The following is an 18,645-nucleotide window of genomic DNA, read 5'->3' as shown; positions in this document are numbered from 1 at the left end:
AACAAAATAGCTTATCCTTCTCTTTCGTGAAACTTCGAAACTGGAGGACATTCTTATGGTTCATCTTGGATTGCAATAATTTATTATTTCAAAAAATATTCTATGTATCAGGCATTCTAGGCACTGGGATTAAAAAAGTGAACAAAAGAAGTTTCTATCCTCAAATAACTTATAGTGGCAGAGAAAAAAGATAAACACATGAAAGTAATGGAATGCTTTTGCTATGAAATGCCAAGCAAAAAATAAAATTGGGTTGGATTTATGGAGAAGACTGGAGAGGTTGGCCAGGAAAATAGCCAAGCAGAGAATAACATGAGAGACCTGAATGAAGATAAAGAACTACTGAAAGAAATCCCAGGAAGAAAGAGTATCCAAAGCAGAAATCTTCTTGGCTTTTTATAACAAGATGAATAACGAAGTGTTCTGTATAGCTGATGCCGGGACTCAAATCACACAGTCTTCTAAAACAAGGTAAAAGGATTTTTTTCTAACTGCGACTTGAAGCCATGAAAAAGGTTTGAGACAGAGGAAATGACATGGTCTTAATTTACATTTGAAAGGACCTTGTTGGATGTAGAGAAGGTATTTTGGGGTATATAAATGGAAGCAGGGATGAAGGCTTCAAAGACATTCCAAAATTCCAGGTGGGAGACGCTTATGGTTGGACTGGGCTTGGTAATAATGAAGGTGGTGAGAAGGTCACATTCAGACTATATTTGGAAGGCATAGACTGTAGGATTTATTTATAAAGTGATTGTAGAACATGGAAGAAAGAAAAGCATCAAAGATGACCGCTAGGTTTCAGTGCCTAACAATCATAGGGATGATGGTGCCATTTGTTGAGATGAGGAATATTAGAAGCAAGTTTGAGAGAGGGAAATCAAAAGCTAGCTTTTGAACACATTAAATTTGCCTTCCAACTGTGACATAACAGACGAGTTCAGAGAGAGACAGTGGTATAAATTTGGTCATCAACAGCTTATGCATTTGATATATATTGATAAGAAAAGACATAAGAAATTGAGCCCTGGGGACCTCCAATATTCATGGATGATAGCAAAGAGAAGGCTTTACAAATGAGACTGAGCAAGAGCTGTTGGAGAATGAGGAAAAGCAAGAAAATGGGAAGACAAGAGGGTTTTTCAAGAAAAAAATAGTCATCAGTTGTTTCAAAAGGTTCTCAGAAGTTTACTAAGATGACAGTAGACCATTGAGTTTGGCAATGGGGGGAGTCTGTTAATGACCCAGATAAGGGGTTTCTCTGGAATGGTACTAAAAGTGTGATTAAACAAAATTCAAGAGACAGTGAAGGAAGTAGGGGGAAGACTTGGGAATAGCAAATATGCTTCAAAACAGTTCTGTACTGAGTTTTCAGTAGAAATGAGGTGACAGTTGAAGGGAGATAGGGATGGAAATTGACGATCCAGGATATGTAACTACAGGGGCATTTTTGTTTGGGAAAAGTCTTTTCATAAATCAGGCATGAAATAGATAATACTAGCAGCCAGTGTTTTTGAAACCTAATGAAAGAAGGTTTTTGATGTGGTAGACAGAATTGTGCCCCCCTCGAAGATCTCCACATTCTAATCCCTGATATCTGTGAATCTGTTACCTTTTATAGTAAGAGGGACTTCGCATATGTGATTAGATTAGGATTTTGAGCCTGGAAGATACACCTGGATTGTCTGGGCAGGGGCACTTTATTTGCAAGTGTTCTTAAATGCGAAAGGGGAAATGGGAGAGAAAAAGGAAAATGTGACCAGAGATGCAAGGCACAGAGAGATGCAAGTCTGATGGCTTTGAAGATGGAGAAAGAGGCCATGCCCAGGGAATGAGGATGGCCCCTGGAATATGGAAAAAGGTAAGGAAGTAGTGTCTCCTATAGAGTCCCCAGAAAGAAATCCAGCTCTACCAAGGCACTGATGTTACCTTAGTGGGATCCGTGTTGGATTTCTGTACTACAGAATTGTAAGATAGTTTTTGTTCTTTAAACCACTAGGTTTGTGGTAGTCCTTCTAGTCTGTTAACTTGTACGTAAACCCTTGTTTTCAGTATGATATTCTCATCCTTAAGTGAGCTATGTTCTCTAGTCCAAAGACTGACTATTTTTATAACCCTCTCCAAATAATAAACATTCAGTTACCTGCGGGGGCGGGGGTGTGTGTGAGGGAGGGGTCCTCACCTAGCCCTATGGATTGTGGGAGATCTGAGGGCCCAGGTACCTCTTAAACATACTTTTAGTATATCTTCCAATTTTTCAGCATCACCTTTATCCACATTTCCAGAAGTACTTGGTGACACAAGCTCCTGAATTTTTTATGTTTTCTGTGGTATAAATGGAGTTGCGTTCTTTGTTTTTCCTTGAGTGTTGGTATTTCAGCTTTTCTATTTTCCATTTGTTGTCTTTGTTCTTTGTCCTTGTAGGGTAATGTCTTTCCCCACCTTGAGTTTTTGACTTTTCTTTGTGGGTTTTTTTTTGTTTGTTTTTTTTTTTTTTTTGTAACAAATGACTTTACGATTGTTTTTGTGGCATATTAAGAGTGAACAAAAACTGGTGCGTACATTCAGCTGGACACCACTGACAAGAAGTCTATGTCTTCTTTTTCAGTGAAATAATAAAAGAACATCAACAGAGAGTGTGCAGGCAAGAAGGAAAGCAATTTCCAGCTTTTAAGTTTGTCTGGAACAAGACACATAAACTATTTTGTGGTCCCTCCTTCCACTATTGACTATTACCACAAAAGAAATTAAAGTCCATAGATGATTCTGTACCATGCCTTCTTACATTAGAAGACATTACTTAACATCTAACATTTTATGTTAACCTTGTTTATACAATGTACAGGTTTTCATTACTTTGCCAAGTCAAGTTCATAAAGGTTACTTTGTTTTGTACAAGGTAATAGATTACTCTACAATTTCCCTGAATTAAAAAAAAAATTATATGTATAAAAGAAACTCATAATGCATAGGATGGTTCATTCTAGCTTAGCACGATTTGGGAGACACCAAAAGCTCTCCATCATATCTGTCTTAAAATGCTTACTCCTTGGCTGTGGCATCGTGTTTCAAGTGATCAGATCAGCAAATGGCACCATTTATCTCATTGTCATTGTCATTTTCACCTTCACTTCGATTATTTATCACTAGAAGAAAAGTGTCATAACAATAGGGATCTTTTTTTTTTTTTTTTTTTTTTGGTGTGTACCCCAGCAACTAGGCAAGGGCCTGGTACACAGTCCTCAAAAATATTTACTGAATGAGTCATTATTAACAAATACTAAGCTTGTATCCCACACCTAGAAAAAGAGCTTGCATGTAGCTAGTCTTTCTTAAACATGTTTTAAAAAATAATTCAAACATAAAATTCTAATTGAGATTTAATATAAATACAGAGAAATACCCACTCATAGAGTATGGTTAACTTAATTTTCACAACAGGGACGTAGCTGTGTAACCAACTCAGAGGCCAAGAAACAAAATATTACCAGGACTACCTTAAGCCCCTAGTAGTAAGTAACCATTCCCCCAAAGGTAACCGCTGTTCTGACTTCTGACAGCAGGGTGAATATTGCCTGTTTCTTTCTATGAATGAGATCATACAGTGTATTCTTTTGTGTCTAGCTTCTTTTGTACAGCATTGAATTTTTTAATGTCACTCATGTTTCACCATGTCACAGTAGTTCATACATTCCCACCACTTACCACAATATATTTATCTGTTGACGCAGTTGAATATTTGGACTATTTCTGGTTTGGATGATTACAAATAGTGCTATACAAATATTTTCTGTCATTTTTTTTTCTTTTTTGGTGCACATTTCTTTTGTGTATGTAAATAGGCATAGAATTGTAGGGTCATGTGATATGTATATGTTGCCATTTAGTAGATACGCCAACTAGTTTTCCAAAGAGTTTATGCTCCAACCAGCGGATTAAGAAGAGTTACAATTGTTGCACGTACTTGCCAACCCTTGATATTTTCCATATTTTTTTTACTGAAGCCATTCTGATGGATATATAGTGGTCTTAACACTTTGGTTTTTGATTTGATTGAATCAATAGCATGATTATTTACCTCGCCTTAGCCCGCACTTATCTCAAAGGCCAATACAGATTAGGCCAAGTGTCTGTATACCTTGTGTTCAAGTGCCACATGAAAATGCTTGCATATTGCCCTTTGGTTTGTGATACCAAAATTCCATACTGAAGTGCAGAAAACACCTGCAAGAAAGACGTGTTCAATTATGTTTCACCTTCCTTGGCCATGACCTTAAATGTGTTGGACAGAGATTAGGGAAGTTTGGATGAAGTGAGTGAGATACAAGTGTAGGAAAAGTCTAAGAGAGTCACAGGAACTAGGAAGGCTCTTACCGTTACAAAGTGATGAACTCATTCAGAGAAGAGCCTTCAAGATTTGTTACAGTGAAAAGAAAATTCACTCTGTGCTGGACCTGAGTAAAAATAGCGTAGGTCTCTTGACATGGAGAGTGCTTTAAGAATGCCAGTGGACTCTAGTCTTCCCGTTGTTCTCTCTTGCTCTGCTAACTGAAAGGTTATCACTCAATAAAGGTCAACTGGCTGAAGAAGGAATTTTCTTCCCCCTTGATTTCTCTGCCAGTCTTATTTTACATTTAATATTCTTTAATAAGTAACTATGGCGTATCGTAACTATTTTATATTTACTCTCCACTGTTTTAAGTCTCCACTGTTTTAACCTTGATCTTACCTTGCAGATGTGTGAATGCTGCCGATAGTGAAGGGGGAGCTGTGGATAATAGCCTATGCAGCCAGGATGAAATTCCCCCAGAAACCCAGTCCTGCTCTCTTCTGTGTCCCAGTGAATGTGTCATGTCTGAGTGGGGACCTTGGAGCAAATGCCCACAGGTAATTCCTCTTCCCCTGTCAATACGCCAATCCTCCAGTGTTGGCCACCATATAGTCACAGTACTTGTTCTCCAAAACATTCTTCTAATAACATACAAATATCATTTTACCTAAGAAGGAGGGGAAAAAATTAAGCAAGTGAGACTGAGCAATTTAAAATGCAGTGCTTCTCTTAAGGCCTTTATCATGGGAACACGAACAAGGAAAATGAGCCTATAATGATCAAACTAGGATTTGAATGCACACCCATTGTTAAAGGGGTCTTCTTTAGTACCAAAATGATTCTCATTATAATCTCTTGGTTCTGTTCCATTTTTATCCTGGCAGAATCAATTATATTTTAGTAGCTCAGCTCTACTGTGTAATTTCGTTTCTGTTCGTGATGATCTGATTTTGCCTTTTGCTGTTTTCCCGAAGATGAGGTGTTCTTTTGTCATGTTCTTCTTCCAAAGCTGACCCAAAAAAACCCCCAAAAAAACAAAAAACACACCCCCACACACACAAAACACCCTTTCTAAAAATCTAAAGCATTTGCCTTTATTTTTTTAATTGAAACATAACGTGACTATGGGAAAATAAATATTCCTGAAATAGAATGGTTCCACTTAATATTCTCAGAAGCTAAACTCTGATACTTTAGACTTGTATTTTGGCTTACAGAGCTAAAAAAGAAAATGAGGATAAGGAATATGTTATATGGCTCCAAACATTAGGAAGGGAGACCTAGGTTTACAGTGGTAATATAATTTGTGGGAAGGTTGTATAAAATCTTTGTATAGAAATGGAAAATATTTTTGAAATCAATTAATACCCTGTATTTGCAGTTGTGAATGATTGATTCATCGTTAATCTTTGCAACCTTATCTTTGACATTTCCATAATTCTATTCCTGAAAGAGATTTCCCTTTGTTACTATTTTTTCTTTTTTGAGTTGTTTTTGGGTCTAGGACAACACAATATTAAGAGGAAGAGTTATTAATTAAGGGTAATTTGAAGGAATGGAATGTTGGTCCTACTTACTTTATGTGTAACTTAAATACAGTAAAAGTTAACACTTATTGAGCACTTATTGTGTGCAAGGCACATGTAAAATTATCCTCTTTAGTTCCCATAACAATCCTACTCAGTACATACTGTTATCAGTCCTATTGTACAGATGGAGAAACTGATTCTCAAGAAGGCTAAATAGCTTGCATTGAGTAAGTGATGCAGCTGGGCTAAACTTTAGACTATCTGATGAAGCCAAAGCCTTTGTTCTTATGTCCTTGGCTTCCTAAACTTGGATGAATGAAAGGGGATTTAGACCCATACTTTTCTTTCTTTAAGATGCAGCATTTATTTTAAGAATAAAGCAAGTTAGTGGTCTGTATAATTATAATATGACTACACCATATGAGGACATGGAGAAGCAACATGGGGGGGTAGGGGGATAGGAGAAGAGTAAATGAAACAAGATGGGATTGGGAGGGAGACAAACCATAAATGACTCTTAATCTCACAAAACAAACTGGGGGTTGCTGGGGGGAGGTGGGATTGGGAGAGGGGGAGCGGGCTATGGACATTGGGGAGGGGAGGCGAACCATAAGAGACTATGGACTCTGAAAAACAACCTGAGGGTTTTGAAGGGTCAGGGGTGGGAGGTTGGGGCAACCTGAGGGTTTTGAAGGGTCAGGGGTGGGAGGTTGGGGGAACAGGTGGTGGGTAATGGGGAGGGCACGTTTTGCATGGAGCACTGGGTGTTGTGCAAAAAGAATGAATACTGTTACACTGAAAAAATAAATAAAGTGAAAAAAAAATAAAAGGAAAAAAAAATGTAGCAGCATACATTCTTTACTAATCGACTTGCAGAATTAGCAATCTGAGTAAGTTAAATGTAGAGGTCATGCTCTTACTCACTCTGCTTTGTTTCTAATTTGCTCACAGTAAACTCCATTAAGTTATAAACACTTTGCAATGAAAATGTTGCCCTTCTAAGTCAAGGATTCTGGCCACTGAGCTAAAATGTCTGTTTTGGAGCATTTTATATGATGTTGTGGTGGTCTGGCATTCTGTGTTTATTTCTTTGGGTTTCTAAGAGACAATTCACTTTAAGGTTGACTTTTCCAGACATAATTACACTATTTTTGGAGCATTTAGAAATTGGAGATAGAACCTCTCAGCCTCCTTTCATATGTCTGAAAGATGACATAAGCAGTTCCTTACTTGTCAGCGTGAAGTGAGAGGGTTGGTCTGTCAAATGCTTATGCACCTGCAAAGTTACATTATCATCATCATCATCATTGCTGTGAGAACAGTAATAACTTTCATTGAGCACATCTTATGTAATAAGCACCGTGCTGGAATTTCCTAACACTGTGCTATGATATGGACATTTATCCATAGTCACTCAGGTCTGTTCAACCACAGTGGCCTAGCTCTTTTTCATATGCCATGCTGCTCTCAAGTGTAAATAAAGACTTTTAAAAAAAATGGTAATCAGGGCTCACACCTGATTATTTTCCCCTATATCCTAAATATATTACATAAATTTAATAAATTGCAGTATCATAGCATAATGCCCCAACATCCTAGGCACTTAAGCAGTATTTGACAGTGATCATGATCATGATTATAGCAGAGTTAGCAATCTGGATCTTTGTGCTTGAAGTTTAATTAGCACTTCAATGTGCATTTTCTGAGAAAAATACAACAATTATTGTGTAATTGTTCTCTATAGCATGTTCTGATTTATGGATCTAAATACTGGCCATTTTACCGAATTCTCCTTTGAGAGTTTGCAGTGTGACATGTGTTAATAGGACCAATTCATTGTGTTTCTCTTTCATCTTTTTCTTTCCATGGCACTTTTTCAGAGTCAAACACATAACCAAACAAACAAGTAAACAAGTCCACCCTCTCCCCCACCAAAAAACAAATGAAGGATATTTCTGAGACAAAAATATGTTTCTGTTATATATCTATAAAGTATTCTGAAATTTATACTTTGATACGGTATAAACATAGTAAAGTCAGTAGATTTACCAGTTAATTAAAACTGTAAAACTATGTCTCAGATTCCCCGCATGCATCCTATAGTCTGAGGCCAAACATACGTGACACACCATCCCTGCTCCCAAGGAATCGTAGTCGTCAGCATCTTTATAAGTGCATCCTGTATGTGGATAGCAAAGGATTCAGTAACTGAGTAGCAGTGTGTATCAGTTCACACAGTGTTTGTTAATAAACAATCATTTTTATTTAATCATGGAAAATGATTAAAGTTTACTTCCTAACCTCTGGGTCAGTGACTTTCACAGTAGCACACATAAGAAGTGTCTGGAAAGTCTGTTAACACACAGCAGCTCTGCCCTGTCCCAGAGATTCTGACTCAGGACATCTGGGTGGGTCCCATGAGTTGGCATTTAGAATGCTGCCAGGTGATGCTGATTCTGCTTCTCTGGGAGCACACTTTGATTCACAAGGCTGTTGGCCATTACATTCAAGCCATGTTTTTTGTCAGCCTCACTTGAATCACAACTATTTGTTGAATATTCAGTCAACGCTATTATTAACTGGTTACTTAGCTTATATTTGCAGTTGCTTTCCATGTGCCAGACAATGTGCTTAGCACTGTCTGTTTATTTTCTGCTTAATCTTCAGAATGCCACTACAAAACAGATACTACTACCCATTCAATGTGTAGGTAAGTAAACTGAGTCTCAGATTAGTAACATGCTGCTTCTAAAGAGCTGGTAAAAGTCACAGTGACTACTTAAGCTCATGTAATCCATACATAACCCCTAACCACTGCAAAGAAAACAGAATCCGTGTTTCCTGTCCTAGAGACTATGCTAACCAGTATGATCTGTCATCTCCCTTTCTGATTTCCTCTGACTGTTGTATTTGCAAAGGAACATACTTCTAAATTCCATAACCTACTTCATTTAAATAGTTCGCCAGCGAGGGAAAGAAAAGGAGTCACAAAAGAGCGTGTGATCTAATGCCCAAGAACACTTGCTGGCTGTGGGACCGTGGACAAGATACTGAAACCTCTGAGTTACAGGTTCCTCATCAGGAATATAAGGACAACAATCATTGTTTTTCCAGATTATTTAAAGATTAGAGATAATGTGTATAAAGTGGACAGCACAGAGTATTCTTAATACAGGTTTGTTTAAAAAAAAAAAAAAAAAGGAAAAAGCAAATAAAAGCTCCCCCTTGCCTTGTGTACAGTGTGGTTGGGAAACCTAAGATAGGTTGTTATATATTTTCTAAGTTGTACAGGAAATATCCCTTCTTTCACAAAAAATTGGTTATTATATGATCTTACAGAAATAAAATGTCACCTCCTTTGCTGAAAAATGACTTATGCCTTATTTGATAGCAGTCCCCAAAAATAAGGCCTCAGAAAGATAACTTCAAATGAATGGGTCATTCACCTTAAAGTGACTGCCAATTGCAAACCATACCAAAGACCAAACGAGACAAGGCACTAAAAATTGTGTTGGGATCATTCTAACTGTACTGGCAAGAATGGGAGACTATAAATGAATCAAGCAAAACAAACACAGTTCAAGTCAGAATTTGAGAAAATGGAAAACCACGTGTTTCACTTATTTTTATGTTCTTGTTATTTTTTAAAGAATTTATTTGACAGAGAGAGACCACAAGTAGGCAGGCAGAGAAAGAAGGGGAAGCATGTTCCCTGCTGAGCAGGGAGCCCAATGTGGGCCTCCATCCTAGGACCCTGAGATCATGGCCTGAGCTGAAGGCAGAGGCTTAATCCACTGAGCCACCCAGGAGCCCCTGTTCTTGTTTTTTCATGTTCCCAGAACACACACACACACACACACACACACACACACACACACATGTATCTCATTCATTTTTTGAGTCCAGTATGCTTACTTCTTTAGAATGCTTTAATGGGAAAGGAAGCTTATGGAATCATACATTTAAAAATGTTTGCAATAGTGTTCACTCTTTAAAGGTATGTGTATGTGTATATAAATACATGTGTGCATGTATACACATATGAAAAATACATTTATATGACAGTTCATTGTTTATTACCAAGTATTTATCCTTTGTTTACCTAATCTTAATTATTTAATCTTTATTCTTCATATTATGCTGCTAGGTATTATTCATAGAATCTTATATTCTTCAAGAGAGGTTTATAAATTTCTAATCAGAAACTGCTCAGCCCTTGACATATCTAAAGGAATATATAGTTCTCTCCCTGTATGCTGCCAATCCTTACAGAAATTTGCCATCGAGTAATACAGATTTTCTATTTGTGACTCTCCTTGGAAGCTCAACAAAGCAGTTTCTTAAATAATAATGTTAATGGGAGAGAGCAAAGAGGGTCCTGGAGGTGAATTTCCAAATTGATGTATATGTTACAGAAGCAAGCTTTTGCAAACCCTCTCCGGAAAGATGACTTAAGTTTAACAAACCTACCTGGCTTTAATTGTTTCACTTCCAGCTGAATGCATCAGAAGCCAGTTAGAACTACAGCCAGGCAGCCCCTTACACTGTAGGAACTGGACACTCATTTACCGGTGGTCTGCATGCAACATCATGATCAAACAGTGGCTCTAAATCTTTGCCTTGTTACCAGGACAACCTCTTCAGAAGCATCACAAAGGAAGACTTTGCAAAGAAACTATGTAGGGGGGGCGCCTGGGTGGCTCAGTGGTTAAAGCCGCTGCCTTCGGCTCAGGTCATGATCTCAGGGTCCTGGGATCGAGTCCCGCATCGGGCTCTCTGCTCAGCAGCAAGCCTGCTTCCCTCTCTCTCTGCCTGCCTCTCTGCCTACTTGTGATCTCTCTCTGTCAAATAAGTAAATAAAAAATCTTTAAAAAAAAATATTAAAAAAAAAAAGAAACTATGTAGGGGTTAAGTACAGTTGTATCTGGATTCTTTCATAGTCTTAATATTGTGCTTCCAAAAGACGTCTTATTTCTACACTTTTTTCTCTGACTCTGTGTACAGGATACATTAGTAAAAGCTAGTACAGGTATATACTGACAGATACACACTACTGTTAGTCGTCCAGGTGAAGAAACGTCTTTAAAAGAGAAAGAGAAATGCAGATTAATTTTCTAACTCCTCCAGAATCAAGGAGTTGAGGATTTAGAAAAACCTTATTTTGGAGGCTCTTGGGTGGCTCATTCGGTTAAGGGTCTGACTTTGGCTCAGGTCATGATCTGGGTCCTAGGGTAGAGTCCCATGTGGGGTTCCCTGCTCAGTGGGAAGTCTGCTTGTCCCTCTCCTTCTGGCCCTCCCCCTGCTCTTGCATTCTCTCTTAAAAAAAAAAAGTAAATAAAATCTTTAAAAAAGAGAAAAAAAAACTTATTTTATCATGATGCTCCAATGTTATTTTTGGTAAAGGCTGTCAACAATGACATTTTATTACTGGTGACTCAGCATTTTCAGTACCTTAGCAGTAAAACAGCACTCTAAGAGTTATGTATCCAGGGAAACAATGTTCCCCAATGTACCCTGCTAGCATTATTCACCTCCAAGCACTTTATCAACCTCTCCTCAGTCCATAACATGCAGGTGACAACCTGTATTTGTCTCTGGGGGCATGTCTAATGGACTCGACGACCCTCGAGCTGCCTAGTGCTTTTCTTTGACTCACAACTGAAAGCCAGGAGAGAAGAAGGATTATTTTTTTCTATTCTGGACTGCAAACTCTGGTTGTTTTTGTAAATTGATTATCAGAAGCCAATAAGTGATTACTCAGAGATTTATGGAGTATTTTACCCCAGTATGAAATGAGATTTCATATAACCTAGAACCATTCTTACTTCCAGAATTACATTAGGCCCTGCAGAAAGGGACCTCATTTCATGCACTGTAGCAGCAAACAATAACCCTATAAAGATAGCCTTCGGGCTGCTCTGGCTTTTTAAAAATTTAATTTGTTTGTTATTCTTTCTTATGCAGTATGATTTCTTTGAATCTCACTATCCCCAATTTGGAATACAAAATAAGGGTTCCATTGTTCTTAGTATCTCTGTCTCTGTCTCTCTCCCTATCTACCTCTACTCTATTTATCTTTATCTCTATTTAAAAATCTCTATTTTAGAGATATTTTTAATATCTATCTTAGAGATTAGAGATATAGAGATAAAAATAAGGATATTTTTAAATAGACATTCTCATGAAATAGTATAATGAATCCCGTAAGTTAATTATTCAGCATCAATAGTGATCACAGCTTCAATAATTATCTACATTTAATAATTTTTTCTCCTCCACTTCTTATCTCTTCTCCAATCAATGACTTTAAAGTATATCCTACATGTCACATCATTCATCCGTAAATATTTCTGTATATCTTTCTAGGAGATAATTACTAATCACAAGGACAGAAAAGCATAACCATGTTATTTATGCCTTGTAGGAGTACGATTATAGAAAATTAAAACATGACTCTTACTTCTTAATAATTAAACCAGCATAACTATAAGACTGGTTCAAAGAGAATTAGGGCAGAAAACTTGTACTTCTAGCAATGATGAAATATCATTGGGTTTATATGGATTATATTGGCATAATAGGGGCTTGGGTGGTAGAACTGGTAATACTTATTTCTTGATCTCCAGTCTGCTTATACATATGTTTTCACATTGCAAAAAGTCATTGAGCTTAGTTCCTGCGATATTTGCATTTCTCTGCATATATCTTATACCCAGTTACAATACATATGAGAGGGCAACAAATTGTGATCCATAAGCTAGAGAAAAACTAGTCAATATAAGCAGAACCAGAAATAGAAGAGATTATAGAAATTAAAGATAAGGAACCTAAAACAGTAACAAATATTTTAAGTCTTTTCTAGAATTTAAAGGAAAATAAGGACATGGTAAATGAAATAGAAGATACTGAAAAGGACCACATGTAACTTTGAGAGATCTAAAACATGTCTAAAATGAAAAATGTACTAAATGGGAGTAAAGACATATTAGATTTTGCAGAAGAAAGGATAAGTGAACTTTAAGACATAGTAATTAAAGTACACTAAAACAAAATAAAACAAAAGACTAAAAGAAGAAGAGTAGAGATGAAGTGATCTGAGGAACATGAACAAGTAAATTAAAATAACTGTAAATGGAGCATTTGAAGGAGAATAAAGGGTGGACGGGAAATTTTTAAGGAAGTAATAGCTGAAATTATTCAAAATCTAGGGATGGCTGTAGTCCTCAGATAATGTTATTTGGGTCATATAATCCTAGTTGACAATACTGTGAGAACAAAGTAGGAGAAAAGGCTAGAGGTCTAGTTGTTTATTATACAGGCAGCTTTTCACCTCATCCCTGTATTTCCCAAATGTTAGCTTTATGCTTAATTGTCTCTAGTGCCCCTGGTGCAGAGAATTCTGTTTTACTTTTTTTTTTTTAACTTTTAAGCTTTATTTCTATTTTTTAATCAGCATTAAGTGTGAAACTTTTATTCTACTAATGATTACTGAAGCTTGAATAAGTTCATATTATCTCTGTTGAAAGTTTTTAGCAAAAGGATGACTTAAGATAGTTAATTTTGTCTCCAAGTTTTTTTTTTCAATTTTTTATTTAAATTCTAGTTAGTTAGCATATAAAGTGTTTTAATTTTTTTAAAACAATAAAGGCCTGGTCTTTAGTTAGAGTTGAGAAAGGCAAGGATTTGACTATGCTAAGTGGTGAGAGGCTACAAGGTTAGGATAACTACTTGAAAAACAGACTTTTGATGAGTACTCCAGTTTTGAGCCCTAATTTCACTTCCTTTTTCAGATGTGCTTGCTTGTCAAATTCCTAGTCTGTTGAGGCTCTCCAGAACAAATTCATTTCCCCTTTACCCGTTCTTGGTTTGGAATTAGTACTCTCCAGTCAGTTAAGGCAGTTAGCACCTCAGCTTTCCAGTTTCTTAATTTTTTTCTTTGTACCCTCACATTAACATCATCACCATAATCATTTGTGCACTTTTAAAAACAAATTTCTTTACTTTTATTTTAATCCCTTGAATGCCATATTGGTTGCATTTCTGGAAAAAGTTGTGTCTTCGATCTTTAAACCAAATCTCTATTCAATTGAATCTTAACGCAATTTATGATATCTCTCGCCATAGAAAAATTTCTAGTTGCCTTGAAATTACGTTGTTTCTTACTTAAAAACTTAACAGATTTATTATTTTTAAAAAATTTCTAATATTTTTGTTGCTTGAAAAGTACATAAGGATATCTAATTCATGTGGCATTTACTTTGTATATGCTATGAGAATGACTTTTCTCTTAAATTCTAAATAAATATTCATCCACTGACTGTATTTTATATTCTAGGTATGTTTTTATTCATAGTTTTTTTTTCTTCATTTTTTTGAACTATCCAACCCAAATTTTCATCACTGAAAATTGTTTTTCATTGAAAATGTTTTATTCCCCCATGTGCATTTCTGCTGCTTATGCATTTCTGCTGGTTAGTTCCAGGATAGAGTTAAACTTGGTTATTATGAATATCTTACATCTACCCTACTTTCTAATATTTCTTATTCTACTGGTGGCTTTTTTTATTAGTTTACATTCTTAGATTTTCCTTATCATATAATCCTATAATCTATATACAACCACAAAATCTGCCAATAATTATTTTTATTTATCTTTTTTGTATTTATATTAATTTTCTAGATATTTTATTAGTAAGAATTTTCTAAGTAGTACGAAAAATAAAATTAAAAAATCACTTTAATCTTATCAGTGGTTTTAACTGTAACATGTTTGAGCCATTTTTTTCTCACATTTTAGAATTTTCTCTTAATTTCTTTTAATCTACGTGTAACTGTTTATAAAAATATGTTTTTAGAAATAACTAGTTTTAGCAAGTGCTTATTAGTATTACTGAAAGAATTTTTAGAGTTTGCCCTTTATAAATATTTATTTCAAAATGGAGGTTCTGGGGTGCCTGGGTGGCTCAGCGGGTTAAAGCCTCTGCCTTCAGCTCGGGTCATGATCCCAGGATCCTGGGATCAAGCCCCGCATCGGGCTCTTTGCTTAGCGGGAGCCTGCTTCCTCCTCTCTCTCTCTCTGCCTACTTGTAATCTCTATCTATCTATCTGTCAAATAAATAAATCTTTAAAAAAAAAAAAAGATTCTCAAAACAGAGCTTCTAACTTTCAAATGTGCATTTATTCTTAAACTCTATTTGGTTATAGTTTATCATTATTTTAATTGGTTCAGGGTGGTTATAGCTCTCATTCTTCCCATCTTAACATATTTTATTTACTGTGCTTGCTTGAAAAAATACATATGAAAGGTTTCCACATTTTTCTTTTCTCTGAAACCATTTTTTTTTTAAATACAGGAATTAGTTCTTTAAAATTTTAAACACCTAATGCCAGAATATTGTCCAATAGTATGTTTTTGAAAATCTTTCCAATTTCTTATACATTATGTTCTTTTGAAATCATCTACTTTTTAAAAAAATTCTTATTTAAATTCTAGTTAGTTAACATATACTTTTTGAGCCAATTTTAGATTTTCACATAATGCATGTGTATGGCTTATTTTTCCTAGATTTTTTGAAAATCAATTTAAAGTGCACACAACTTCCTCTTTGAATTCATTTAATATCATATCTATGATTATCTCCTTTTCTTTTTATCACATACTATATATTTGTCACTTCCTGTATGTAAATGTGTCTGTGTGTATGTGTATTTCTGGCATTTTGACATTTCTATTCTCATCTCAGTATATTAGTATTTGAGTTTTGTGTTTTAGTTCATATAGCTTAAATATATATTGATATACATTTTCAGTGTTTAAGCAGGTACATTCCTGTCACTTATTTTTCTTTTTGGCTATTTATATATCTTATTCCTAATAAAACTTGCATTTTAGTTAAACTTTGAAGGAAAAGAAACTTGGATATTTACTAAATTTCTATTAAATCTGAATTCAATTTGAAAAGATTTTTACCTCCGTCTATCCAGTTTAAAAAAAACATGGTACATTTTCTCCTTTTTTACTGAAATATAGTTGACAAACAATATTATATTAGTTTTAGGTGCACAACATAGTTGTATGACATTTCTATACATTATGAAAAGCTCTGCCTGGCAGGTACAGTTACCATCTGTCACCATATATGAGTGACATATAACATAGAGTTATTACAGTATTATTGACTATAATTCCCTATGCTGTACTTTATATCTTACATACTGTACCTCTTAATCCTCTATACCTATTTCACTCATTTCCCGCACCCCTCCCCCTCTGACCACCCCAGTTCGTTTTCTGTATTTATGAGTTTGTTTTGGTTTTGTTTGTTCATTGGTTTTAGTTTTTAGATTCCACATATAAGTGAAAGCATATGGTGTTTGTCTTCTCTGACTTAATTAACATAATACCCATTAGGTCTATCCATGTTGTCACCAGTAGCAATATTTAATTTTTTAAATGGCTGAGTAATATTCTGTCATATATAAGTCTTATCTTTTTAATCCACTTATCTATTGATTAATATTTAGGTTGCTTCCATTAAGTGGCCCATGTGCTTTTCTTTTTTTTTTTTTTTCCTTATTTTTTTTTCCATTTTATTTATTTTTTCAGCGTAACAGTATTCATTCTTTTTGCACAACACCCATTGCTCCATGCAAAACGTGCCCTCCCCATTACCCACCACCTGTTCCCCCAACCTCCCACCCCTGACCCTTCAAAACCCTCAGGTTGTTTTTCAGAGTCCATAGTCTCTTATGGTTCGCCTCCCCTCCCCAATGTCCATAGCCCGCTCCCCCTCTCCCAATCCCACCTCCCCCCAGCAACCCCCAGTTTGTTTTGTGAGATTAAGAGTCATTTATGGTTTGTCTCCCTCCCAATCCCATCTTGTTTCGTGCTTTTCAAATGATGCCTCTGTGCTGAGTCTCAGAGGAGTGAGTGCACTGGGACCTTTTACAGCACAGTATCTATAGCCCTCTGGCACTCCCAGAGTGAAGCCTTCCTGATTTTCAAAGCCAGATGTTATGGTGGCTAGTTTTTCTTATGCAAGTCCCCAGAAGTAGGGGTGAGGGGATGAGAGATGCCTGATGTAGAGCTTGAGCCGCTCCTCAGGGAGGACATCAGTGCCTGTGAGACCACTTGAGCTTGTGGCTCACAATGCTAGGGTTGTGGGTCCCAACCAGGCCTCTTCTGCTCCACCTACTTTCTGGATGTGACTTTCCTTTGTAGCTTTAGCTATGGAAGAGCTTTTCTTCTAGTGTTGAGGTCACACTCAGAAAGAGCAAATTGCTCCTTTCATAGTTGCCGCTTTGTGTGTCCGTGTGGGGAGGAGAGCTCAGGATTCTCCTACTCCACCATCTTGATTGGACTCTCTTTCTCTCTTTTTTAATCATGAAACATTTTAGGCATATGGAAAGCTGTAGAGAATTACGTAAATAAAATGTTAGTGTCTAACTTCTAGCTTTGTAAAATACTGACAATTTGTGTACTTCTTTTTTTTAATTCAGCTCTCTTTTATGTATCTCTGTGAAATTTTGTGGCCTTCTTTATGTAGGCATTTTATGTAAAGTTTATACTGAGGCATTACCATTTTAAATAGCTCCACTTTAAGTGTTACTGCTGGCATAGAGCCCAAAGTTTTGGGTTTTCTTTTTTTTTTTTTTTCATGTTTCTATTCATTTCACTAGACTTCTGTACTTTCTCTTTTATATTTTGGGTGTGTTGTCTTGATATTTTAAGAGATATAACTATATCATCTCAAATAATGACTGTTATTGGATATCCTTGTCATATTCCTGCGTTACACAGCAACATTATTTTACAGTTATTAGGACAATCCTATAGAGATAAATAATTTATAATATTTTTCTTTTGGCTTTGAAGAACGAAAGACCAAGACCAGAAACTAAAGCTAAGACCACCAAACTGCCATTTACATTTTTTAAAGACAGAAATTACAGTGAAATTGTCTGAGTTCATATCTCTCTTCCATAGTGCTCCTGATTTTTCTCTTTGCTGTTAGTATCTAGGCTTCACTTGGCATATCTGAGCTGTGCTTCCACGATTCCTTGTCCCTAAACAGTACTCACAGTATTCTCTTGTGAAAGTCCAAGAATGAGCTAGACCCCTGGCTGAGCTCCTTACAGGGCACTTGGGTGGCTCAGTTGGTTTAGCAGCTGCCTTTGACTCAGGTCATGATCCCAGGGTCCTGGTATGAAGCCTTGCTTCAGGCTCCCTGCTCCAGGGGGAGTCTGCTCCTCCCCCTCCCTCTGCTCTCCTCCTTGCTTGTGTTCTCTCTCTCAAATAAATAAATAAAATCTTAAAAAAAAAAAAAAAAGAAGAGCAGTTTTTGTCAAGGCACAGCAATGTGGTGCACACAGAGCCTGATTCTGACATGAGCCAGTTTGATGATTATTCTCTGAGCCAGAACAGTGGGCAGGATGAGGCCAACTGTAATGGGAGTTTGGGCATGACAGACACCATGACTGACTTGCCTAGTATACCTGTCTATGATAGTAACATATTTATTTCTCTACATATATGAGATTTTCTCATTTGTGGATTTTAGATTTTCTTGATTAAATACTTGACGTGCATTACAGTTATTCTGTGCATGTGTATAAATTGCTGAATTCATGGTATTTTGTTAGTTCTTTATGTGCACTGTGTTTGCTGTCCCAGAAAAAAATAATGCAATCTTTCACAGTGTATTATATTTTTATTATGGCTCTGAGTTTCTTTTTCTAAGCATTTATTATATAATCGAATACATTAGTTCTTTCCCATCATGTTTG

General features: G+C 36.2%; 1 protein-coding gene across 1 annotated transcript in view; it reads left to right on the top strand.

The window, feature by feature from the left end:
• Window positions 1–18,645, top strand: part of THSD7B (thrombospondin type 1 domain containing 7B) — a 568,622-nt gene that overhangs the window by 470,706 nt on the left and 79,271 nt on the right. Inside the window, exon 16 of the mRNA XM_046018222.1 lies at window positions 4,737–4,887. Within this exon, the coding sequence (XP_045874178.1) occupies window positions 4,737–4,887 (151 nt within the window). The remainder of the gene's footprint in view (window positions 1–4,736; window positions 4,888–18,645) is intronic.

Source organism: Meles meles, chromosome 9, assembly GCF_922984935.1.
Source record: "Meles meles chromosome 9, mMelMel3.1 paternal haplotype, whole genome shotgun sequence".
Lineage (NCBI taxonomy): Eukaryota > Metazoa > Chordata > Mammalia > Carnivora > Mustelidae > Meles > Meles meles.
This window is presented reverse-complemented; position numbering and strand designations above follow the sequence as displayed.